The 27642-nt window shown below is 41.2% G+C and overlaps 1 protein-coding gene across 1 annotated transcript in view; it reads left to right on the top strand.

Moving 5' to 3' along the window:
• Window positions 1-27642, top strand: part of PPM1H (protein phosphatase, Mg2+/Mn2+ dependent 1H) — a 97195-nt gene that overhangs the window by 32710 nt on the left and 36843 nt on the right. Inside the window, exons 2-5 of the mRNA XM_075274531.1 lie at window positions 6406-6574; window positions 8028-8372; window positions 18573-18685; window positions 24840-24924. Of these exons, the coding sequence (XP_075130632.1) occupies window positions 6406-6574; window positions 8028-8372; window positions 18573-18685; window positions 24840-24924 (712 nt within the window). The remainder of the gene's footprint in view (window positions 1-6405; window positions 6575-8027; window positions 8373-18572; window positions 18686-24839; window positions 24925-27642) is intronic.

Genomic DNA, 27642 nt, shown 5'->3' with positions numbered 1-27642 from the left:
GTGACTGCCGGTTTCTGTCTCCTGTCTAATTTCTCGGGCAGAAGACGGAAACCTGAAAGTGGAGACCGGGACGCAGATGTGAACCCGCCCTGACAGTTTTAATCTGAAGGGCTAATGACCCTGAGCCCAACCCCAGACAGAGCTTTCCAGCAGCCAGTAAAATATCCTTCTTTTTCAAGATCCTGCAGTGGGGAGTAAAAGGAGGTGGGGGGCTACATGGAACGGAGAGGAAGACCTAGATTCTTTGTCACATCTATGGAGTCAACTAAGAGAATAGGATGTTTCCATACTCACAAGCTCCTGGAACTAAAGACTTTTAAGTATTATTCTGTTTTATTCCTTTTTATTTTATAGCTGTTTGTATTGTGTGTCACTTGTTATTTGTCTATGTATGTAGCGCTGAACCATCTTGGTATTAAAGTGTTAACTTTAAGGCTACTTTGTGTATGCTCTATGAATCCCTTATCATTTTGAAGTATATATGTGCGCAAGGTTTCTACTGGACCTGAGTCGGCGGTGTGGACTGTGTGGGGTGCGACTTGTGCTGAATTTAGAGCTTGAGTGAAGGGTGAGCGGAGTTGAGTTGACCCCTGACAACCATACCCACGTCACGTGCTAGGAATAATAATATTAATAATTAAAAAATATTTATATAGCGCCAACATATTCCACAGCGCTGTACAATTTGCAGGGTTTAAATACAGACAAAAAGATACATTACAAAGAGTCACTTCGCACAGTGGGACTGAGGGCCCTGCTCGCAGGAGCTTACAATCTATGAGGTAGAGGGGGTGACACAAGAGGTAGCAGGGGCAGCATTGCTTATACAGAGGTCAAACAATGTTGTAATAGAGGTTACTGTCATTACACAAACATAAAACTTTGAGGCGTCTCTAGTCGTGTCCTTTAATACGTGGATGATGCTTGGACATGTAAAGTTAGCCAGAAATGGCATCATATCATGTGGGGTAATGTGGGAGCTGGAACAGAGAAGGGTTAAATTTTGGGGATTCTAATTATGGTATGGAAAGGTTTACATTAGAAATTGTGATAGGCCTGTCTGAAAAGATGTGTCTTTAGTTTGCGCTTGACGCTGTAGAAATTAGGAGTTAGGCTTGATTCACACATCAGTATGCCATCCGAATCTTTGAATTCAGTTTGAGACTAAAAACGGACTGATACACATACTGATTGTATACTGATACTTTTTTATGCTGATAGCAAACTGATTATGCTGATATGCTGATTACAGTTGCTACTTTTAATCCCCTTATTTGTCCTCAAGGGGAGACAGCGTTTGCGATCAGCATAAAAAGGTGTCAGTATACAATCAGTATGCGTATCAGTCCGTTTTTAGTCTCAAACTGAATTCAAACGGATGGATGGCATACTGATGTGTGAACCAAGCATTAATCTGATTGTCCGGGATAGAGCATTCCAGAGAAGTGGTGCAACTCGGGAGAAGTCTTGTATACGAGCGTGGGAGGTTCTGATAATAGAGGATGTAAGTGTTAGGTCATTGAGTGAGCGGAGAGCACGGGTTGGGCGGTAGACAGAGATGAGGGAGGAAATGTAGGGAGGTGCGGCATTATGGAGAGCCTTGTGGATGAGGGGGATAACTTTATATTTTATTCTGTAATGAATAGGCAGCCAATGTAATGACTGGCGCAGACCAGAGGCATCGCTGTAGCATCTAGACTGATAGATGAGCCTGGCCGCTGCATTCAGAATAGATTGTAGAGGGGAGAGTTTAGTGAGGGGAAGACCGATTAGTAAGGAGTTACAGTAGTCAAGGCGAGAATGAATCAGAGAGACAATAAGTGTCTTTAGTGTATCTCTGGTAAGGAAAGGGCGTATTCTGGAGATGTACGTGGCCCGTATGTGACAAATATAATCTTGCTTTTTAGATGTCCGCATGGTAGTTAAAATATTATGGTTAAATTATATATGAAATTTTAACATTATGGTGGTTTATTCATTTTTGAACAGCTGTACTTTTATCTAGTCTTACTAGTTTGCAGATTTTGGCATGCCTAGAAGGCTGTTTTGTCTCTGTTTCTCGTAACTTAACAATAAGCTGTATTCAGGTGAGCTTATCCTGTGACAATACCATATTGTACTATTGAGGTTTACTTACCTGGTCAGATCTCATTAGAGGTATTGGATAACGCAAACAGGAAACAGAGACAGTCTGCTTATTGCATGTACACTATATGGAGAAAAGTATTGGGATTCACCTCTTAGCCTAGGTTCACAAGTGCACTGGTCTCTCCATCATTCAGTATCACTGAGGAACCCACACTATGGAGAGACAGACCACTGTTTTAGCCATTACTCTATAATAGGGTCTGTCATTTATCTTCGTGCAGGACTTTTCTCTGTCGATTTTTGACGTTTTCTGCCGTGTAGTCTCCAACAGAGACTCTGGCGCACACGTGAATTTACCTGAATCATTGAATATGGGCGTTTCATCCAATCCCATTGCCAAAAGTATATAACATTCAGCACTTATCTATGCAGTCTGCCTTTACTAACCTCTAAATAACTCGCTATATTTCAGCATGGTACTTTTAATAGTATGCTGCCTTTGTAACAAGTCAGTTTATAATTTCTTAAAGGCAATCAATCATCTCCCTAACCCCTTTAAACTGACCCCATAGTGGTGTTAGACGCGGTAACATTGTTAAAAATCATATCTCTTTAAGGGCTAGTTCACACGGAGTCAAATAGGACGGATTTTGACGCAGAATCCGGTTCAAAAAACTGCCTCCCACTGAAATTAGTGTGAGACAGTCATTTCTTTTTTCCGCGAGTGGTTTGTTCCCACTCACGGAAAAAAGAAGTAAGCTGCCCTTTCTTCAGGCGGATTCTGCGGCTGGTTCAGCCGTGGACATCCACCTCGCGACCCCTTCCTTCCGACTAGACGCATTCATTTGGGCCTAGTCCGTAGTGGAAAGTGATAGGGACATATGGATCCCTCCGTATGTTGTAGAGGTCCTAACAGGCCTAGATGGACTGCAGCCATCTTTCTTTAGGCCTGGAGAACTGATTTAAGACACAACATGGTAGTGTATCAAAAGAGTTCTGATTTTATTGTAAGAAAAAGGTAGTTTAAATACATTACAGACAAAGAGCTGGCTTGGCTATTCTAATCAGTGCAATCATGATTGGTTATAGAGATATAAGACAAGCCTGGCACATGGCTATTGGCTGAGGCTCATTATAATCTGCATCTCATTATAGCTTTCCACACTGGGATGGACTTTCCCATGAAACAAAGAAGGATTCAAAATACTTGTGTGAGCTAACATCCCAGACTGTCTATATGTATATATCATGGCAAAAGAGATAAGATGACACGTTCCATAGACTCTGTGTCTATACACTCTAAGTGACCTTCATATACCATAAAATATGACAGAGTGCCCAGATACCATAAGATTAATACTTTTGTTGGTTATGTGTCCATACATCATGTAAAGGAGATAAGAGATATACAAAGTCATCTTCTCAAAAATGAGGCCCTTGAGAGATAATGATTAGCAACCTATGCATTAACGTTCATTATCACATTCCTTAAAGTCTAACAAGGGGCCTCCTTGACTTAAACAGAAAAATACATACTTATACAGTTTATATGTGAAAGAGTACAAGATGGCTGCCAAAATACAAAGATGGAGGACTTAACTCTAACAAAAGCCACGATAGTTGCTTTCTTACTGTCCTCAGTGTACATTGGTGAGACCATACCACAAAATGATGTTGTTTTAGAAAGCTGGTCATCTTGTGAAACTCCTATCTGGAGATGTCCAGCCAGTAGGAAAGGTAAGGAAGGACATCTCTCTATTTAATGACCGTTCCCTATCCATGTGGCAGATTTATTGGTGCCGTTCAGTCATTGCCATGCAAACCCCACAGCATAATTCATATGGATAAAATAGGGTAAATAAATAGTGTCTGTGCTGTGCCAGAGAATATTAAATAAGTATTTGCTGTGACGTTTGCGCACACACTTAGATCATTGTTGCAGGCTTGATATACAGGCAGGGAATAAAGTCCTTCATTCTTCAGGAACAATGATCACCGAGCTGTGACAATTTTACAATGTTTCTTCAAGAAACTGATACTTGTTTTCTGGGTTTTCTTGTGTATTAGTATTTATACGACTAAATTCTAAAATCTGTTCCTTTGTGATACCATTTTCAGACACCGTGCTTACTAATCCTGTCTTGGTGTATGGCACATATGAAGTGCAAAGCCTGACTCATTTGTAAGATGTTTGCCAACCTTTTCCCACCTGCTGCGCCTGCCTTCTGGCATAACAGAATGTTTTCTCATTTCCCTTTTATGTATGACTGCTTCTGCACAATGCTGTGTCATTTTTGCTTTCTATGATCTTCCATTTGGTCTGCTGATTGTGTGTATTGCAGAATTGTTGCAAGGACATTGTTGTATGTGCGCCATTGTTGACAAGTCCTTCATGCTCCTTAATGAACGATCTCTTGAAGCACAGAGCTTGCAGGGTAGTTTGTTCTGAAGGTTTCTTAGCAACAGCACCCATCTGTACCAGTGACCACACTAGTTCCCTATGCTCTGTTAAAGACGTGTTGAGAGCGTGTATTGCTAGTGAGCCACCAGCGCTTCCTCACCCTGTATTTTACAGAATGGTGAAGGCAGAGCTACAGAGTAAAACATACTTTTGTGGAAGGAGTTGAAAAATCACAACATACTATCAAAACCCTTAGGCTGGGGCCCCACGTGCCGGAAAGGCCGCGATTTGCCTGTGGCGGACACGCTGCCGGAAAAATTGTGGCGTTTTACAGTACAGGCAAAGTAGATGGGATTCAAGTGAATCACATGCCCGCTCCATGGTAAAAACTGCTATGTAGACACGCCGCGGTTTTGTAAATCGCAGCATGTCAATCTGTATCTACGGAAACGCCGGCGGTTTCCCCATAGATATAATTGTAACAGAAAATCTGAGGAAGAAAACTCTAGAAACTTTCTGTCTAAATTGCTGCGGGAAGAACCGTGATGCGTTGCTGCCACGTGTTTTGTTTTTGTTTTTTTCGCAGCGCTTCATTTCTGCGGATCGTCCCTTGGGGCATTAGCCTTAAAGAGATTTTCCAGAACTTTTAGACTGGTGACTTATCCTCACCATAAGTAATCAACTGAAGATCTGTATGGGTCCGACTCCCAAGATCCAGTGGATCAGCTGTTTCTTCTGCTTCCAGAGCACCGGAACAATGTATATACAGTAATATACATTAGGGCCTGATCACATGATGATTGGATCTCCTGCTTAGTGGATCCATTTAACTAATACTCTAAAAATGGATGCCAAAGGAATCAAGGGCATCTATATAACAATCTACATCAAAAGGCATCAATGAATTAGTACAGTGCTAGATTCAAATCCGACCAAGGACAACGTCTGTAAGGATTTTGTATGTTCTCTTTTTCTTTGCGTGGATTTCCTCCAGATACTGTTTTTCCTACTGCTCTCCATAGACCTGGTGATGGAGAGTCAAGATTGTGAGCCCTATATAGGACGGTGACTGACAATGTCTTTTAATTGGGACCTTTCACCTTCTGGGGCACATACGGTTTAATACACCACTAGAAAGCAGACAGTGCGCTGAATTCAGTGCACTATTGGCTTTCCTGTTCTGTGCCCCCACTGAAGAGCTATGGGTGCCGTCACCGTAGCTCTTCAGTGTCAGAAGGGTGTTTCTGACAGTCTGTCTAGGAATGCCCTTCTTCACAGTAGTGTCTATTGCGCTTTACTGTGAGAGGGGGCACTGCTTACCGCCCAGTGATGATGCTGATAACGCCCCCCCCCCCCCCCAGTATTTGAGTACTATAAGGAGTAGGGGAGGCGTTCCTCACCACTCAGCGTCATCGCTGGCCGTAAGGAACGCCCCCTCTCACAGTACAGTGCAATAGACACTACTGTGAAGAAGGGCGTTCCCAACAGACTGTCAGAAACGCCCTTCTGACAGTGAAGATCTACGGTAACAGCATTGATGGCTCTTCACCGGGGGCACAGAACGTGAAAGCCGATGGTACGCTGAATTCAGCACACTGTCAGCCTTCTAGCAGTGTATTGCACCGCATGTACCCCAGGAGGTGAAAGGTCCTCTTTAAGTGCTGTGAAATACGTTGGAACTGTACAAGTAAGACTTCTCTTTTGCCTAACTGCACTGTTCTTATGTTTATACTATGTACCATTTACTGTGTGATGTCCTTCATACGTGATCTTACAATGGACACCCACCTTCATTGGTGACCTTTGTATGCGCATTAGTACTACTGTTTAATGTACTAAGTTGTATTTCTTTGTGTCCATTTTGTTTAATAGACTTCTTTTGTTCTATTTTTTTTTTTTGTTTCTGTACTTCCCAGGGTGATAAATGCAGGGAAAAGCACCCATAATGAAGATCAGGCAAGCTGTGAAGTTATGTTTGTGAAGAAGAAAACTACCGGAGTACAATCCACTCCCAACAAGACCTGCTCAAACAAGCGAAGATCATCTCTACCAAATGGAGAAGGCCTGCAACTGAAGGAGAACACGGTACTTGTCACAAGCTGGATAAATGCTACTATTCTTTTCCTTTTACATTGTTGTGTTGTCATGATGAGCTTTGTCATAATGGAAACCTAATGTTTTTCAACTAAATTAAGGAAAATCGGACATATGGAACATACATATGGTAAAGAATATTAACCTAGGATTTGACATAGTAGATGTGGTTGGATGAAGACCTCAGTCCATCAAGTAAAACCTATAACCCTACAATCCCCTACAGTGTTGATCCAGGGGAAGGCAAAAAAAAACCCATGAGGCTCATGCCAATTGCCCCATTTCAGGGGAAAAAATTCCTACCCGACTCCAATCTGGCAGTCAGTATAAAATCCCTGGATCAACGTGTCCTTAAAATCTGAAGTCCATAACCTGTAATATTGTTCTCTTCAAGAAAGACATCCAGGCCCTCTTTGAACTTGTTTAATGAATCCACCATCACCACTTCCTGGGGCAGAGAGTTCCATAGCTCCGGGTTTATTTGTTTTCTGCTACTTCAGAGACTCTTAAATTAGGGCATTAGACCTGTGTGGAGGCTGGGGAGGGTGTAAAATAGAAACAAAAAACATAATGACCTGTCCCAGAGCTCCGTTGTCCGCCATCGGTCTAGATGCCAGACGTTCTGCGCACCATTTCCCTGGACCTCCAATTCCTGGACAGTCTTTTTAAGTCTTCATAGAAGTTGTAGACACATAAAAGTAGGACATTTTTAAACGGAAAAAAAATATTAGAAAATTGCATCTTTTTTTGCTGTAGATGTATTGTGGCACTAAAAATGTTTTACTGCCAGAAACATAGTACTGCAAGAAATTTATAGTATGTACACTAACAGCCAAATGGACATGTCAGTAGACTCAACACACCCTATAACTCACTGAAAGGAGTTGCCTAACATTTCAGCAATCCCACAACGCTCAGATTATTACACATGTATGCATCTTCAGCCTCTGTTAATCTATTACGAATCACAATTTTTCCTATAAAAATAAAATGCCCCTATGGCTCCATGAACAGAAAAATAAAAAAGTCATGGTTCTTGGAAGTCAGGGAGGTCAAAAACCAAAATCAATAACGCCTGCAGCAGGAAGGGGTTAAAGGTTGCACAAGGTATCATAAAGCGCTCTGTCCAGAGACGTTGTTCTACTTTCTATGCCACCCCCTTGTACAATTTTTGCAACTTTTTAAAAAGTTGCTTTTAATAAACTCCCAACAGAGTATCCTTGCCAGCCACTTTTCAGATGTGGAGCAAATGTTAGATATTACATTTTACATTTCATAGATATTTTTGCACAAATAAGCCAGAAAAGTCACAAAACTCTATTTTTCAACCTTTTGATGCCAGAATTGTATTTTTTTTTTTCTGCTGATTTCTGACTGTCATGGTCGCTGATGCATTACTGTATGACGTGGTTAATGTGTCTAGATGTCTGTGTTTTGTTCTCAGGAGGTTGATGGGATCACATTTCAATACTGGGCACTGTTTGATGGACATGCAGGTGCTGGAGCTGCAGTTGTAGCATCTAAGCTGCTTCATCATCACATCGTAGAGCAATTGCAGGACATTGTAGAAATCCTGAAAAACTCTGCAGTTTTACCTCCTACTTGTCTAGGAGAGGATCCGGAAACATCGTCTACCAATAGTAGGACTCTAACTAGGGCTGCATCATTACGTGGAGCTGCTGGTGCACCAGGCTCGCCAAGTACACCTCCGACAAGATTTTTTACAGAAAAAAAAATTCCACATGAGTGTCTCATCATTGGAGCTCTTGAAAATGCCTTTAAGGAAATGGTAAGGAAATACATACTTGCTGTTATATTTTCAGAACTTTGTATAACTGTTAAACTGAAAGGACCGCTAAACTTAAAGGGGTTGTCTGTGCCCGTTGAGCATCTGTACTTGTTCTGGAGAACTTGATGGAAGAATATATTACATGACCACTCATTGGCTTTATTGGGATGTGCCCGACTCTTAAACAAGGATTCCATAAGCGATAGCCTCGTGATAATCTCACTATTGGGTGGACAGTCTTGGGGAAATGGAGTTGACCTTGGCGAGCCACCTATTTAAAGCTAGGGGCCTTATACAAGTTGCTATGTAAATTATTATAATATACTGTATCTACTATTTAGACAGGTAGGTCTTATTGAATCTTATCAAACAGGGTACTCTGCTACTTCTAGTAAAAGTCAACTGATCTGAGTCTGCTATTAAGGGTGTAATAGGAAAATACTGCAGGTGGAATACACTAAAATACAGGGGTATTGCACAAGAAAATTGCACATTTCAGTCCCAATAAGGAATGAAAAAACCTAAATTCTATTCCCATTTTATGAAATGTTCTAACCATATGACTTTACTTGCAGTTACAGTAAATGTTGATGGAATTTTCAAAAAAGTTTCATAAAACTGTTGCATTTTTTCATTCATCAGAATGAAATAAGAATGTGAGCCCTATATGGGACAGTAACTGACCAGAATATGTTGGCCCTATGCAGGTATGTAAAATAATTCTAAAAGCAATGTGTATATAGTCGGCATACAAGTGAATATAATGTAAGTATGCTTTCAAAGGTGAAATAAGTGTTCATTTATTTCTTTAACTCCTTAGCAACACAGGACATACTATTAAAGAGGACCTTTCATGTCCTCTGGTACATGCCGTGTTATATACTGCTAGAAACCCGAAAAAGCACTGCCGGCTTTCCGGTTATGTGCCCTGGGGCAAGAGATATCCTTGCCATTATAAAGGCAATGATCTCAGCCCACTGTCAGAAGAGCGTTCCTGACAGTCTAGTGGGCTGTGAGGAATGTTCCCCTGACTGTACTCATCCATAACCTTGTATTATCAGAGGAGGCATTCCTTACCGCCCAGCTACACTGTCAGGAATGCTTTTCTCACAATTGGCTGATTGCCGTTATAATGGCAAGGATATATCCAGCCCCAGGGCACATAACCAGAAATAAAGCAGTGTGCTGAATTCGGCGCATTGTCGTTTTTCTAGCGGTATATAAACCACGTGTGCCCAAGGACATGAAAAGCCATTTTTAAGTCTTGGCTGCCTAGTACTTCACACAAATGGACGTAGTAGTACGTCCTGTGATGGCCTCCCGGTCATTGGGAGTGGATGTTAGCTATAACTGACAGCTAACACCCGCTTGATTAACCCGATTTGGAGCTTTACTCCGATTGGAGGTTTTAACCCCTTGGATGCGCAATAATAGTGACATGGCATCCAGATAGCAAATATCTAAATCTGTACTCCTAAAGCCACATAGTGCTCCTTCATATCTGTGCTCTATGTGCCCTAACTGCAGTTTATGCCCACATTTATGGCACTGGTGTACCCAGGATAAAGTACGTAAGGTCCATATGTGGGTACAAACTGATATTTGGGAACACAATCAGGCACAGAAGGTAGGAGTGCTATTTGTTTTATAGCGCACAGATTTAGACAATTAGATTTTTGGACATCATGTCACTTTTACAGAGTTCCTGAAATGCCAGTAAAGTGGAATCCCCTGACATATGACACCATTTTAGAAACTACACCCCTGAAGAAATGTATCCAAGAGTACAGTGAGCATTTTTAACTTCCAAGTGTTGCTATAATTTATTTTCTAGAAATGAATACCTACATACAGTAGATTATGCTGAAAGGTGACCATGGCAATTTTTCACTTTTCATTATGAACTGCATGTTTTAAATTAATGCAACAATCAAGGGCTGAAAATGCTTGCTACGCCGCTTGATAAATCCCGCGAGGAGTTTAGTTTCTAAAGTGGGGTCATGTGACCATGCAAAAATGGCTTGATGTCTAGAAACCAAATTGTGACCAAAAACCAAAATATAGGTCCTTCTGTGTCCAAACAGCAGTTTATACCCACATATGACTTTAAGTACTTTATCCTGGGTACAACAGTATCATACATGTGGTCATAAACTGCTGTTTGGGCACACAGCAGTGTGCAGGTGTGAAGGAGCGCTATGTGCTTTTCGAGCGCAGGTTTATATTGTTGGTTTTTGGATGCCATTTTATGATTACAGAGACTCTAATATTGCCCCTACAAAATGGGGTCACTTCTTGGGGAATTCCAATTACTGGCACCTCCCAGGGCTCTGCGAAAACAACATGGCGCCCAAAAAGTCCCTCAAAAGCTAAAATGTGCAGTGCTCCTTTCCTTTTGAGCCCTGCTGTGTGCCTAAGTAGCAGTTTATACCCAAATATACAACTTTTTTGTACCCGAGATAGCCTTCTTAATAGTTTTAGGAGTGCAGGTCTCTGATGACACGAAGTGGAAACAACAAATTGTGCACTTAAATGGCATCTTAATAATATTATAAAGGTGAAAGTATGTGTGTTTGGATGTTTGTGTGTTTGGATGTTTGTTCCTCAATCACGCAAAAATGCCTTCACCGATTTGCGTGAAATTTTCACAAAACATAGATCCTAGGCAGGATTGAACGATAGGCTACTTTTCGTTCCTCTCACGCATATACATTTTGCCCAGGACACCCCCAAACTCACAGCATAAGCTCTACAATCCCACACATTTTTGACCACTCACACAAGCCACACACTCCCTATTGGCCTCTCAAGCCTAGCCCCTAACCCCACACTACAATATGTCAATACACTTGCCCACTTACACCCTCACCTTCATCTCCGTCCAGAGGGAAACCTCTTCAACGCTCTGGATCAGCCATCTTACGCTCCCCGACTCCGCCCACTACTTGCTCTTGCTACGCGCATGCGCATCTTCCCCCTCTATATAACGTCTTTCTGCACGCCACCACTTTGTGGACACTGTACGCACAAAATCCTCTGCAGGCCGACACACTCCTCAACGCCGGTGGGAGCCTTCCCGCACCTCCCCAGCCCTCCACGGCTAACACACGGCCTTTCCGAGTCTCCACCAGCCCTTCGGCCCCAGGACACTGCCCTCCCCCAGGACCACCAGGCCCTCCAGGGCAAGGAGACTGGTAAGTCGCCATTCCGGCAGTGGCTACGCACTTCTCTCCTCACAGCTCCGCAGTATCGTTCTAACACTTCACTGCCTCTGCAGGCCGACACACTCCCCGACGCTGCTGGGAGCCTTCACCCAATGCTTTGCATTCCTTACACAGCTTCCCAGTGTTGAGTGGCAGGAGGTGTGAGGAGTAATGCAATGTATTACAATGCTACTGCATTGCAATGCTTTCAGGAATGTTTTGCATTCCTCATCACACCCCCTGCTGCTCAACACTGGGAAGCATTCTAATCCTTTGCCTTCCTTACACAGCTTCACCAGGAACCCTGCCACGGACCACGTCACAGGTACTAGGGGTGGAAGGGGGCACCTTCCTGGGGCGCCAAAGGGCGGGTAGGGAGAACGGGGGGTGGTGGCTGCCAGGAAGGAGAGGAGGTAAACAGTTCCAGCGGGCCGCACGGGGTAGGTAACAGGGCCCGGAGTAGGTAACACGGAAGAAGAGGGCATGCTGTTAGGGGGGGAAGTCGCCACGTTCCTGGGTCGCAAAGGGGCACGGGGTAGCTGGAAGGAGTGACCACAAGGGGAAGCGGGTAGGGAGAAAGGGGGGTGGCAGGCGCCAGGAAGGAGAGGAGGTAAACAGTTTAAGAGGGCCGCAAGGTTCGCACAGAGGGTCCATGGACCCTCGGAGGTAGGAAGGCCCCCCTGCGGACACAACAAAAAGGAACAAGCCTGCGCTCCCAGCCAGGTGCGTCACGCAGACAGTCAAGGTGCCGCGGACGAAGTCGCGGGTAAAAGCTAGTATTTCTATAAAAGTTAAAATTTTCACTTTGTACATTAATTTTTGGGAAGCAGTCTTGGGCTCAAAATGATGATAACCCTTGAGAAATTCCTTGAGGGGTGTAGATTCTAAAATTGGGTCACCTTTGGGAGGAGGGGGTTTTCCATTGTATTGGTACTTTAGGGGCTCTGCAAATGCGACATGACACTTGAAAACTATTCCAGCAAAATTTGCCCTCCAAAGGCCAAATAGAGCTTTTTCCATTCTGAAACCCAGGGGTGAACCTGCCCCTCTCGCCGCCCGAAGCGAACAACAGAAAGCCCCCCCCCCCTGGGGAGGAGGGGGCGTGGCGGAGCGGAGGGGGCGGGGCTTAGTGAAGGGGGGCAGGGTTTAGCGCTGTTCGCAGGCAGAGAGCAGGCACAGAGAAGACCTGCTCTCTGACTGAGTGTGAGGGGAGGCTGCCGGGGCAGCGCTGCTTCAGCGGCCTCCCCAATCCACCGCTCCGTGCTAAGCCAGTCCAGGACAGCTTGTCCTGGACTGGCTTAGGTAAGAAAAAATGCCGCCCTCCCTGGGGCCCTGCCATAGCTCCCTGGGGAGCTTTTTCTCCTTTTGTCATCTTTGCAAAAAAAACTGCGCGGAAAAAAACGCAGTGCGTTTTTTTTCAGCCCATTCACTTTACAGGAGGGGTAAGCAGCCTGGCTTTTTTTTTTTTAAACTGTTTTTACAAAAAAAAAAAAAAACCTCCAAAAAAAGCTTGCCAAGGTCTAAAAAAAAAAAAAGCTTCCTCATTAGGAAGCTTTTTTTTTTTACCGGTGCCAATAGAAGTCACACGTTATTTACGTGTGAACTAACCCTTAAAGCATCTCAGTTATTGCCATATAAAGTGATACATGTCAGTTCTGAAAAATAAGGCCTGGTCTATAAGGTACTTTTATGCTGTGCCCTTAAGGGGGGGGTTAATGACTTATCTAAATGATAGTGTTTTTTTGTTTTGTTTTTTTTTGGGACCCTAATGTTTTTAAAGTTACTTTCTTTTTTTCTTTACGTAAATAGTTCTATTTTCTGTCATTTAAATGTTGCTTGTAGAATTGCTTAGTGGACAGAAGGTGGCAGCATTGTGTCAAAAATACTACCAAATATCTTCTTGGTGGCTCTCGAAAAAATTTCAGATACTTTTCTAGAATTTGGTAAAGTTTATAGCTTTTTCTCTCATTTTTCTTTTTTTTTTTTTTTCATTTTCTTTTTTCTCTCGTTTTTTGTGTTTCTTTTTCTCTCTCTCTACTTCTCGTTTTCTGTCTCACTTTTTCTCTTGTTTTCATTCCTTGTTTTGTCTCACTTTTTTGTTTTGTTTATTTTGCCACTATCTTTTCGTTTGCTCTCTCCTATCTGTGCTCTTTGAGATCGATCCATCAGGCCCTAGGAAAAAAAAAAGGTGTGTGACCAGCCCGGGGATCTGACTCCTGCTCTTACTCAGACAACTTCATAAATGGCTGACAGCCCTGGTTAATCAGAAGCAGGGAAAATTGAAATTCTAGCTTTTTCATAAATCTAACAGAGTAAATATGTAACAAGCTAGGCATTTGTATAGCCATACAGCATTGATCATTGTATAAAATAATTCATCATTTCTTTTGATGCCGAAGTCCATATCTTTTTTCGAACTCCACCCAAAATTAGTCCTGACTCCACAGCGCTATTTGCCAAAATAAATGAACATTTAAAAAAAAAAAAAAAAGACTATATCCAGCAATTTTCACTCTGGCCACTAACCCTAGTTAGACTGACACTTTTGAATTATGTAGGGTCTTTCTTTTCAACAGTTATCTCATTTAGAATCACAAACAAGACTGACTACATTACAATAGAAGATAAAACCCTTATAGATAACACATCACATAACATGCTTGAATACATTTACTACTGACAATAGATGACATCACAGCTTACCTACCCCCTGCACACAGCGACATCAGTCAATTAGCTCAAGTCTATTGCTGCCTAAGGCCATAAGAAGCCATTTTAGTTAACACATACCTAGAATTTCTATTGATAAATATCATCTAGATTGAGTAATATTGAAGAGTCAGTAATTTCAGTCCTTTTAGAACTATTGTCCCTATTTGCTTAGGGTCGGGTTTATTTTTATAAGCTGATAATCCCAAACACTTTATGCACACATCCATTTTATATGTACTTGTCATGTTAATTCCGTGTTATTCTCAGACTGCATACAAACCCAATGATTTATTAGACACATGTAGCAGACGTCTGCTTCTTTTATACAGGTGAATAGAATGGAGACCTGATCCATTTTGATCTGTTTTCTCAGCGGTCTATGAAAACCATAGATTACCACGAATGCCATAATTGTGCTGTTTGCTTTTTACAGACCCAAAGTGAAAAGTAAGAAGGCGCTTATGTTGTCCTTGACAAACAGGGACATCTGAAGTCTGTATGAAACAGATGTGAATAAGGCCTAATATTTTCAATAATAAATTTGGACGTTAATCACCATTTCCATTACTATTTTCCCCACGTCATCCTATTATTTCAAGGAGATTTCTAGTGCCCAGAATAATTTATATAACTCAATATCTTTCATTTCATCTTACAGTTTTATTTTATTTTGCAAATAATCTTTTATCAGTTAATGACATCAAATTCAATTTTTTTTTGTCCAAACCTATAATAAACATGAACAGGGCCTTCTGGAAAAAAGAAAGCCACTGAGATAGATAAGATCAGATTTCCAAGGGCAGTGAGTTAATTACTTGTGTATCACTCTTTCAACAAAGAATTTTCTTAGTCTGATTTTTGTGCCAGGACTTCTAAGAGGATTAGGTTACTTTTATCAGAAGAAAAAACTAAAAGAAACATTGAGTCTGATCTCTATTATTAGATAATTGACTACTTGTCCTAGATTAGCATTTGTGACCAAAGACCATCTTGGATCTAAAGACCCTTACACATTTAGGCTGAGGCCCCATATTGCGGAAAAGCTGCTTTTTTTAGTTGAAGATTTAGCTGCATCTTTTCTACGAGTGGCTACAAAAGGAATGGGAAATATAAAGCAAGCATTTATATTTCTCCTTTCTGCTCAACCCACTCCTGGCCTTGGCTCAATAAACCAAGCAAGATTTGCAACAAAACAGCTGTGTTTTTGCAATGTGGGGCCTTAGCCTTAAAGGGGCATTCCCATAACCCTTGTTCACCAACCTGCAGGCTCTGTGCTCTGTTCACTTCCTGGTTTTCTTGGCACATTGGTGGGCGGGGTTTCACTTGCTGTGCTATCTGCTATGTTTGCAGTCAGTAATGAGGGATTGGTTGTAAATGCATTACCACAGTATGAAGCTGATGTAGCAGAGCTGGATTTGAGTCAGTTTGTAATACATACAGAGGTAACAGACTCCCTATCTCAGCCCTTATCAGCCAAATTCAGTTGAACCGGCTGATAAGTGGAAGAGCAGGAGATAAAAAGTTCAAAAAAATCTCAGAGCTCTCACCCCCCCCCCCCCCCCCCCCTCCCCTATCTGAGGAGCTCTGTTATCTGTGGCAGAGACAGACACAGCTCAGAGCTGCTGCTGAGCACTCAGCCCCTCCTCCGCGCCTGGGCGCAGGCAGCTAAGTCAATAGGGGACTGATCAGATAAGCCCGGGGCGTGGTCATAGAAACGTATGCAAACAATGAAGTGAATAAATTAAGATAGCGGCCAAACAAAGCAGTTTTGATAAAGCAATGTATTTAGAAAAAGTCTTAAATCCTCATAAACTAGCAGTATAGATAGGATCCTTGCTATGGGACAACCCCTTTTAAGGTGGTTTTTGGCGAAGATCAACATTTATCTAATGTGTGTGGGCATTTTCAAGATTCTTTAAAAGGGTTGTCCCATCTCAAGGATCCTATCTATACTGGTAGCTTATGTAAATTGAAGACTTTTCCTAAATATATTGCTTTAGAAATTCTACTTTGTTTGCCTGTTATGTGAACTTATTCCTTCCATTGTTTACACAGCGTTGCTATAACCACGGACCTGTGAGATGGGATAAGTGACGTCACTTACTCAGTGCCAGCAGGACAATCAGCTGGGAGAGATGGGAAAACCTATTTAAGGAGATCTCTGCACGGAAGTGTAATGGAAGCGTAGTGGAGCAGTCGAAATAGGAATCATGATCTGGGACTTTTATTTCTAGGATTTGTTAGTTTTCAGTAATGATCAAATTCTTTCTAATTATGTATTGTCATTATTCTTAGCCCCACGATTCTATTCTGATAGAGGGCTTTAATACGTATATTTAGTAATTTTTTTGTAGCACTAGATGGAACTTCTATTATTTTAATACGTATTCAGTGATAAATTCATTCCATTTAATACCTAGGGTTGATATGTCCTTTAGTGTGACGCTAGGAGGCCCCCGTGAGCTGCTTCTATTTGCACATTTTACATTGTGTTCCTAACAGATATGAGGTGACGAATTATTGTAATCAATGTTATGCTATAAAGTTATCAAAAAAAGCAATTGGCATGGTCTTGAACAATTGCTAGTCTCTATAATGAAGTGTACAATAAAAACAACTACCGCTCTTCACACCACCTTTTCCTGTGCAATATTTGGTTCTCTAATTGATCTTATATGATTGATCAGAACACTTAAAAGTACAGTTTAATGAGAGCATAAAGAGTGAAATGTAGGCACTATGAAAACCCTTATACGTGTAATATATTGCTACCAATTAAACAGACATGGAATCAGATTTTCAATAGGGCATAAGAAATATTAATCAAGACGGTAGCATGTTTCCATAAAATATATTCCAAGCGTATATTTCCGATGGTGTGGTGTCGTGCGGAAGTCATAATGTTCCCCAGATAGTTGGAACTAGTGTAGAAGAACAGAAGATATACATAGAGAATCGGAGCTAAATCAATTGCACCTTTATCTAGATAAGCATGGTGAGCATTTGCTCTGACATAGTCAAGGAACTCCCATAACCTTACTATTCTGGAGCGACCGTCCATTTTGACTTTCTTATGGTACTTTTGGAATGTTGACAGGCCCATCCATTTTTTTACATTTTCGGATCCATCCCCTATCAGTCCATCATGTACGCTTATCTGGTCAATAAACCTTAAAGGAGTTTTCTGGCCTTATGATATTGATGGCCTACCCAGTATCAGATTGGTGGTGTTCAGTACCCGGCATCCCCACTTGTTCAGCAAGAAAGCCAAAAAAATTTAGATTTGTAATCAAGAATTGTTTTTAAGGAAAATCTTTCATGTTCTCTAAGGACATGTTATACAATGTTGTAAAGCTGACCGCGGAGTAGATTCAGTTCACTTTTAGTTTTGAAGATATTTGCTGTCTGTATAAGTTATAAATATCAGAACCTACTTTTTTTTTTTTTCCCCCGCATGGAATTACATGGCCAGCAATTGGTTACTCTATACTGTTTACCTGCATGGTCATGTAGGTGCTACAAGTCCTCTCAAAATGGCCTGTCGATGATATCGGTGTTCTTTTGAATTGTTTACATGGGCCAGTGTAAGTTGCATGGTGGAAGGATGACCTGGTGTTGTAAAAGCGTTGCGGAATATAATGGCGCTAAATAAATAAAATTTCATGCAGTTGTCAGGCTGTGAAGGTGAGCTTTACTGGATGCCATCCATCTACATGAAGCTTCAACTGCTGCTAGAACTTCATAGAGCAGGCTGACTGTTGTCCCTACACTACAGCATCCTGTATGGACTGATACATAGGTGACCTGCATCTCGACACTTTCCAACAGTAGCCCGCCTTTAACACGGTCTCTGAGCTTGTTTTCTACTTCCTTATCTGTAACAATTGGCTTCTCCAAATCCTGTTGCTGCCTTCCCTATGCCCCAATAATAGTTCTATAGGGGCAGAGGTAATATAATAGGTAATCAATTTAATTTCAATAATCCCCCAGCCCTACCATCCAGTGTATATCTGTGTGGCAGATGTGCTGGGTTACAGCGCCTCAGATCCCATTGTGCAGATGATCTGTGGGGGTGACAGGTGTCAGACCCTCAATGATCTGATATTGGGGATCTACCCTAAGGCTAGATAATCAATATCAATAGTTCAGAAAACCATCTTATTGTGTTATAATGGAAAAACCCTTTAAATGTAGCATAACATAGTCTGTATTGTCCTATAAAACATGTCTCTATTTGCATTATATAGATTACTGTCTTATACTATAACTTTAATTCTCTCCCTAGGATCTGCAAATTGAGAAAGAACGGAGCGCTTACAATATATCTGGCGGCTGCACGGCACTTATTGTTGTATACTTACTGGGGAAAATTTATGTCGCCAACGCTGGTGACAGCAGGTAGTAGTTTTTCACATTTATTACACCATTTATATTCACTAATAAGTACACACCCACCGCCACCATTTTTGTTAATCTGCCAGTTTGTCAATTATAGCAAAATTACCATTTTTACTAGCGGCTAATGTTCAGTAGCTTTTCACTAGCGGCTGCATGTTTATAGAGCGCGTTCACATGGGTGGACTTGTTATCGGTTGTGGATAATTGAAGGCTTTAAGGGTTTACTGTTTTTCCCATCTTGCCTTGCAAGAATTACTACTGACTTTTTAGTAGACACCAACCGAATAAAATGGGAAAAATATAAAACTGGGTCTGGTTGGAAATATACATTTAGAACTATAATCTGCTTCCTCAGTCTACAGTCTTTTCAAAGAACTTTGAAGTCTAAGGAAGTTCTTGGTACAGTCACGTTTCATTGTAATAGTATGTTAGAAATATGGATTAGATAAATGGATGGTATTGTGTAGAGGAGAGAGGATGCCATTTATTTATAAACACGAAGAGTCTCAGAAACCTCAATTTATCTGGAGTCCTGGGTTCAAATCCTGCCAGGATCAACATCTGCAAGGAGTTTTTATGTTCTGCCTGTGTTTGTGTGGATTTTCTCCCATACTACAAAGACATACTGATAGGGGGCTCACAATCTACAAAAAAAACCCCCAAAAAACAAACCTCAATTTATAAAGTGGTTTTATAGGTAAATGGCCATGGTTTACCCTGAGGGTGGGTTCACACCTGCTCCCGTGCGCGCTTTGGGCAATCCAGCTGGTTTTCCGTCTTCTGCCCCGAGAAATTGGACAGGGGACGTAAACCTGGCAGTCAGTTTTCAAACCCATTCAAGTTTATTGGTTTGAAAAGTGTGCACCCGTTTTGTACCTGTCCGCAGCAAAAGTTTTTTTTTTTTTTTTTTTTTTAACCGGACACAAAGTCAGACATGCAGGACTTTGTGTCCAGTTTTAAAAAAAAAAACAGTTTCGGGGCAGAAGACAGAAACCCAGCTGGATTGCCTAAAGCGGACATGGGCGCAGGTGTGAACCTGCCCTAAAGGGTATTTTATTGTGCTATATTTTTTTTTTTTTTTTTTTTGCACTGTCCAGGTCAACCCCCTTAACACTTCACCTTTTTTCCTTCCACAGAGTGGCTCTGGTAAGACATTTGGTTGGTCATGTCTTCAAGTGGGATATAATTTTTTTGGCTAGTGCTAGAATTCTCATGTAGTTTTACATTTTCACATGGAACTCAGCAATGGAGAAGGATAATAGAGACCAGTAGAAGAAACCAGCTTTGTCTAAAGAATGTGCCTGCCATGTTAATAGATTAGTTTAGGGTTAGATCATAGCAAAAAAAAAAACCTCAATGTCAATCCCCTCTATTACTCAAATTGTATTACGTGGTGAGCTGTAGGAGATCTGGTTATTCAAAGGGAAAGTGTGGTCACTGTCTTTACTTTGGTATATTAGAGAAACTAATAGAGACAGTTTTAACTTTGGAAGCCGCAGACAGCCGAACCTATCCCCGGTAAAAACCACTGCAGGAAGAAAGGAGCATTATATCCTGGGACAGAGGTAGACAGTCCACCATGGCAGGGGCAGCTCTTACAGAACGTCTCTGCCATGCCTATATCTCCTAAAAGGCCATATGGATGGATTATTTCCATAGGAATAATCCCTTTACATCCATGATTTTGGTCCAGGTTGTTCTGCAAACCTATAATGCAGGTTATGTGGGATATCTCTGTTTGCCTGTGTATGGCGTGAATGTTCTGTATATTTTCATGTCTGCAGTATCATTATGTCTTTTCACAGTAAGAAGGATAACAGTATTCTGGTGTAGGCGTGCTGTATAAGGACAAGATATTGAAGCGTTTCAAGTTCTATCATATATTTTCTTAATTATACATTTGTCATTTCCCATGATGTACCAGGAAGGTCACTTTTTTCTTGTCATTTAATTGTAAGCTGAGCGTGCTGGCTTTACTAACTGTGAACGATGTAGCGACTAAATATCTGTAAAGCTGACAACTATCTTGGCTGTGTGTCATGTAAATGAATGTGTTGGATGACTACTAATTTAGTCTTACATCTGCTGCTGCCTATTCCTTGCATTCCAATGAGCAGCGTTCCTTGTTCTATCTACCACTGTCTTTACTTGCTAATGGCTCTTGCATTATAATTTTAGAGCCCTGTATTCTCCTTTCACATTTCCATGCAGGTTAACCCAAGTATTATTCAGAATACATACTGTATGACATCACATGCCCTTCTTGATCTACCAATAACAAAAGGAGTGTTACAGGCAAGTTTACTCTCCATTATGTGCTAGGACATCCTTCTGCTGTTCTGTACACAAAGAGACTCACATTATAGTCAGATTGCAGAAGCATTTTTCTACCTTGCATCAGTTTGTTGAGAAATTGAAATATCTATATTATACAGTGTGGGTAGAAGCTAGATTACCCTAAATAAGACACATGAGGTTATATGCATTACTCTATAAGAATGAATAGGAGCCGTACAGTGAACTACTTCTGATAAATACAAGAAATGTGCAGACAGAACATACAGTTCTGGTTGTGATATGGCGTTTTGTACAGACTCTTTAAAGAGGACATATGTCTAAACAGTACTTGTATTTCCCATAATATAATAATTAAATTGCATCCATTTTGTAACCCTGTATTGTGCAGTGCCTCTGTTAATCCTAAAAATGTATTAATTACCACGGGAAGAGGGGGGGGGTCCTTCACACTGATACGAACACAGCAATCTCCTCAACAACCTGATATATGGAGCCCCCCCAGCAATCACATATTGATGACCTATCATAAAGATAAATCATCAATGTGCAAGTCCCAGAAAACCCCTTTTTAAAGGAGTAGAAGTCAGTAAAGACACAATAAAAGACTGTCCATAAGATAATCCTTTAATAGCCCCACCATTGGGAAATTACGTGTTACAGCAGCATGATAATACAATAATAATACAAAGACTTAAAGCTCCATGGTAGAGGCATCACAGTGACAGTAGGTACAGATAAGATAAAGGTAAAAATAATAGTAGGAGGAATATCACAACTTCAGGATCTTTCAGTTCTCAGTATGGAGTGATCTCCTCCACTTAGCTCGGTGTTGTTTCTACAGCCTAACCGGAGCGGGGAGGAAAGACCTCCGATAGCACTCCTTCTCACACTTGGGGTGAAGCAGTGTTGTTTGCTGTCAGTACTGCCCAGTGCTGTCACGGTCTCATACGTGGGATAGGAGTTGTTTTCCAGCAAGGAGCTCTCTACGGACAGTATCCTTCTGTCACCCATCACCTGTACTGGGTCCAGGGGGCTCCCCAAGACGGCCCTTCCTATCCCTGGTTCATATGTTACTCCCTCAGCAGAGTATTAATTGGATATCCACTCTCGAATCGCTATTGAACTACAAGTATTATTGTTTGTATCAGAAAAAGTTCTACAATTATTCTAATATAATTTCTGTATCAATTCCTTACAGTTTTAGATCTCTGCTTGTTGGGTCATGTGATATACAGTCCATGGTCATGTGATGAACACACAGGTGTACCAGGCAAATGTTTGATTACTGTGCAGTGACTATAACGAGCATGTTATGTGCGTCCATCACATGACTATGGACTGTATATCACATGACTATGGACTGTATATCACATGACTATGGACTGTACATCACATGACTATGGACTGTATATCACATGACTATGGACTGTATATCACATGACTATGGACTGTATATCACATGACTATGGACTGTATATCACATGACTATGGACTGCATATCACATGACTATGGACTGTATATCACATGACCATGGACTGTATATCACATGACCATGGACTGTATATCACATGACCATGGACTGTATATCACATGACCATGGACTGTATATCACATGACCATGGACTGTATATCACATGACCATGGACTGAATATCACATGACCATGGACGTATTTTTATTCACTTGGAGTAAGCAGAATGAATGACTGCAAGCAGAGATCTAGAAAATCGTGAGGAATCTATTGGAAAATTGTATAACTATTCATTATACATACAATAACTTTTTGTGTCTCAATATTGGTCTGAAACTGGACAACCCCCTTTAATATTTCTTGGAAGTAGGATTTGTTAGTCTAAGTAAAAAGACACCTGTCCTTTAGGCACTTCCTTGTTGGTTAAAGGAAATGGGTAAATACAATAGAGCACGACAGGGTTTGTATTAAAATCTAGGTATCTATAGACGCCCAAGGTTAAGTACATTACAGACAGGGGGGGAATATTGGTTACAGAACTATTTCAGTATCTAATGCAGTGTTTTTTTGGTTTCCTTTTTTTAGGAGATTAACATCCAGACAGAAATATAGCACCTAAAGACAATATATGTTCCGATTATTAATTTAGACATATGGGATGAGGCAGTCACAGATGCTGAGTAGGAGGACAGCCGAAGATTGCTGCTGTCTAAACAGGCAGCTAAAGATATTGTTTTGGATGAAAATGAGAAAATCTTAAGAATCTGTATAGGTCTTAAGCTAAGCCATAAGTGAAATGATCTTAATAGCTGTCCTAGAAAAAGATAAACTCTAAAATCCATCATCTGTCTTGAGCATCAAGGGAGAACCACTATGTGGAGAAACAATCGTTTGCTTCCCAGTAAAGGGTTAAATTACTTCTTGATCATTCTTCCACTTTATTTCTGACTCTTAGCCCTGGTTCACATCTCCGTTCGGTATTTTGTTCGGAAGTCCCTTAACGCATTGACAAGCGGTGAGTTTATGAAAGCACACGGACCCCATAGACTATAATGGGGTCTGTGTGGTGTCCCCGAGCGGACTCCTTGAACGGAATTTGAAACGCAGATGTAAACCGGGCCTTAGAATGTTTTAGTACTGTCCATACAAAAGGTGTAAGGTCAAATTCCAAACCAGTAACCATCAGCCATAGTACTGTACATGCAACATCTGGAAAGTTCTGTACATCAAGCAAAAAATGCTATGCCAGGCAACTTTGCCACCATATCTGCTTGGATCCCATCATCTGTGATTCTCCTGTATACCATGGGGTGTCAGCTAGCTGACACTGCGTTCACCCCAGGTTTGAGTAAGTTTGCTTATATTCTTGTTTAGCTGTGGGGGTTTCAGCTGATAACCAGTATATTCACAGAATAGCAGTTCTCCAGATGGGATGACCTCTTTTAAAGGACTCCTACAGATCAAATGATTATTTATTGTGTATGGAAGCTTCCTACCTCCCTCCCCATTTTCACATTTACATGCTTTTTATCCCACTAGACTTTCTATTGTTTAGTCTTGTTTTGTATCACTTAGCCTATATTCAGTATTAGTACTTGTATTGTGCGTTTTATTTATAATGGAAGCCACAATTCTCTACTGGCATTTGTGGTGTGATGGCTATGGCAAAGATCATTGAGCCCCATTGACTTTTGTATTTTAGAGTACTACCATGGTGACACTTTTTCCTCCACTCATTCCCAATAGAATTTTTGAAGGAGCCACTAAACAGAAGTGTGAACGGTTTCCTGAGTGATTACTTAATTTTTAAACCTGCATGATAAAGAAGTTTTATGGAAAAATATTTAAAGGGGTATTCCAGTTCTCTTTTATTGATGACTGATTCTTTAGGATTTCCGTTTAGATCCCCTATCTCAGTTTTGATGCTGTAATTTGTACATCTTTGTTATAGACTGTCAACTGCACACAAATGTACAGCTAAATGGGGAAGATAATGTTGCATCCTAAAGAAAGGCATTTGCACTTCCTGGTCTGTGCTGTTCTATTTGTAGATGCTATAAATTGCACCCACCTTACCTTTTCTCTTGGATGAACATGTCTGTCTCATGAGATGACTAGCCGTTCAAAACTTGATTCCGTGATATTGTGTCACAAGATGTCTCTCCTATATGTGCCTCTTTGTAGCCACACAGTGGTTGTCATGTGAACTGCAGCGTGTGAAGTTGCTAGCATGTTGAGATATTTTAATGAGACAATGAGTCTTCAACTAAATTAAAGCTAAGGTATTGGTGTAGATGTGAGGTATTACTTGACCATCAAGTTGGATTTCCATGTAATGACTCGATAATTAATATAAAGCTTTATGTATGTTTTATTCTCTTTCAGGGCTATAATTATCCGAAATGGAGAGATCATTCCTATGTCTTCAGAGTTTACACCAGAAACTGAGCGCCAGAGACTTCAGTACCTAGTAAGTCAGACAAAATATTACAGTAGCATTGTAGAATGTTTGAAAAGGGAATCTGTCACCAGAACAGTCCATGTTGAACTATAAGCAGTCAGATACCAGTGTTTTTTTTTGTTTGTTTGTTTTTTTTTCCTTTCCAATTGGTGCCACTTTTGGTAAGATATTCGCTTTTATTCCGATACGCTAATGAGTTGATTGGTGCAACATGGGCATTACCTAAAGAGGTGCAGCAGGGACGCCATCACATCAAAGTGCTGCTTACTTGTTTAATTGTACATATCAGTCACAGGAGGCTTTCCCGTTCTGTGACCCCGGTGAGGCGCTATCTGTGTCGGCTCCATAACTCTTTACTGTCAGAAGGGCGTTTCTGTCAGTCAGGTACGCCCTTTCTCACAGCAGCATCTATAGCGCTGTGCTGTGAGAGGGGTTGTCACTTACCGCCCTGCGATGACGTTGAGTGGTGAGGAACGCGCCCCCCTTCCCCCTCAGTACTCATATATGGTTGAGTATTGTGAGGAGGGAGGAGGCGTTCCTCACCACTCTCACAGTACAGCGCAATAGACACTACTGTAAGGAAGGGCATTCCTGACTGACTGTCAGAAACGCCCTTCTGACAGTGAATAGTTACGGTACCGACACCGATAGCTGCTCACCGGGGACACAGAATGGGAAAGCCAATAGTGCGCTGAATTCAGCGCACTGTCCGCTTTTTAACGGTGTATTAAACCGCATGTGCTCCAGATGGTGAAAGGTCCTCTTTAAGAAGAAAATGGGAGTTTTGAGGAAATTGAGACTCTTATGTTTTGGAATGCATATAGGTGCACTATAAAGTAAAAGGTTTCATAGTGATATTTCAAACTTGGCTAAAGATTCCCCAAAAATACACTATTCTGACCATCAAAAAGTAATAGAAAATGTAAAAGAACTAGTGCAAATGTAAAGACTGCTTAAGAGGCTGACCATGTTTTGGTGATAGAACAGGATTTCTATTTGAAGTCAGTTGTTCTCTCTATATTGCTCTGCGTGTAGTCATTTTTGAGGCATCAGAAAGTCTTTCAAAGAGTACAAGGAACTTTAGGATAAAATAACCTATTTATTGTAACATCTGGCAAATTTCCATGGTAGGGAGACTTCAAATAAGTTTGACATTAGCAAGTGTGGAGCAACTAGTCTGAATGGAAAGTGTCTATAATGAATAAAGCACACACAAATGCCATATAATATCTAGAATGAATAAATCATAAAACGTAAACAGTTTAGTCGCCGTTCAGGATGTGCGTCATACAGATTATGTGATGTTCGGTGGGTCAGAGACCACTGCGTGTAAAGAGAACATGCTTTGCGGCCAGCTATAAAATGCAACTTTTTGGAAAGTTTTTAGTTAATTTTTTGCTTTAAGGTGCATGAAAAAAAATCCAAAGTCTCAATGTTCATGCAACTAATTCATCCAGATTATCTCCCAAATCAAACACATCCTACTGACAGGGAATTTGTCAGGGCGATTTGGGGCGCTAAAAAACCCACAGCCCCTTACCCAGCAGTGGTTTAGTGACCCAAATTGCCCTATTAATAACCCTTCCATGCCCGCAAAAAAAAAAAACAACACCTTTCTACTCGCACTCGGCAGATCTGCTCCTTGTGTCAGCACAGTTCTTCACTGAAGCTATAGGAGTACACTTGTGCAGTGTAGCTGCGGTGTATACCCCCTGCTTCACTGCAGAGCTGCGCAAGTGTTGACAGCACCAGAGATGAGTCCTATGTGGTAAATAAATATAAAGTTTTATTTTTATTTTTTTGAAAACGAGGTGATTTGGGACACCAAACTCCTGGTCTGTTTAAGGACCAAATCGACCTGATAGGTTAACTTTAATACTACTAAAGATGGCTGATTTTGGTGCCCAATATTGCACATCCTTATTAATGATCACAAATCTAGAACAAAACCTAAAAAGCCCCTGACATTACTTTGATGATATGAGGCACCCCCAGTCTGTTTAAAGCATGTCATAATACAAAATATATCACGCAATTAGAATATAGCCAGGTATAAATGGCAACAAATATTATCCCATAGAAACATCCAACAAGTGAGCGAGGGCTTACCAGCTAAGACTGGTGTCGGTGTCTTCAGTAGAGTGTCTAGCTGAAATCCTAGCAATATTTGGTTAAAAAATAATAATAATAAAATAACAGACACGTGAAGGACCCTATAATAGTTGTTGAGGTCTTTCAGGATCAATTGGCATTTTGACAAACCATTTTAGAACACAGCAAGACAGGTGTGCGCCTTGCTTAAACTACAGATGTATACAGACCCAAGAAGGGAAGAACTCGCGCTTTTTTGATGATCCACTGCTTTGTCCGTGGATCATCAAACTTTTTCAACTTTGACCTAAGGCCTTGTTCACATCGCATTGGTAATCCTTTCGGGGAGTCCGCATGGGGACCCCCCTGAACAGACTATCGAATGCATTTGCAAGCGGTGTGCAGTGAAAGCATACGGACCCCATAAACTATAATGGGGGTCCATGTGCTTGCTGCGAGATCTCCACAGGGAATATGTGGACAGGAAAGTACTTCACAATCTACTTTCATGTCCCCATGTTCTGTGCGGAGATCTGGCGGCAAGCACACACCCCATTATAGTCTATGGGGTCCGTTTGCTTTCACTGCACACCACTCGCAAATGCATTCAGTAGTCCAGGGGGATCTCCATGTGGA

The sequence above is a fragment of the Leptodactylus fuscus genome, chromosome 5 (genome assembly GCF_031893055.1).
Source record: "Leptodactylus fuscus isolate aLepFus1 chromosome 5, aLepFus1.hap2, whole genome shotgun sequence".
NCBI classification, from domain to species: domain Eukaryota; kingdom Metazoa; phylum Chordata; class Amphibia; order Anura; family Leptodactylidae; genus Leptodactylus; species Leptodactylus fuscus.
Note: the sequence above shows the minus strand (reverse complement) of the source record. Positions and strands in the feature narration are given on the sequence as shown.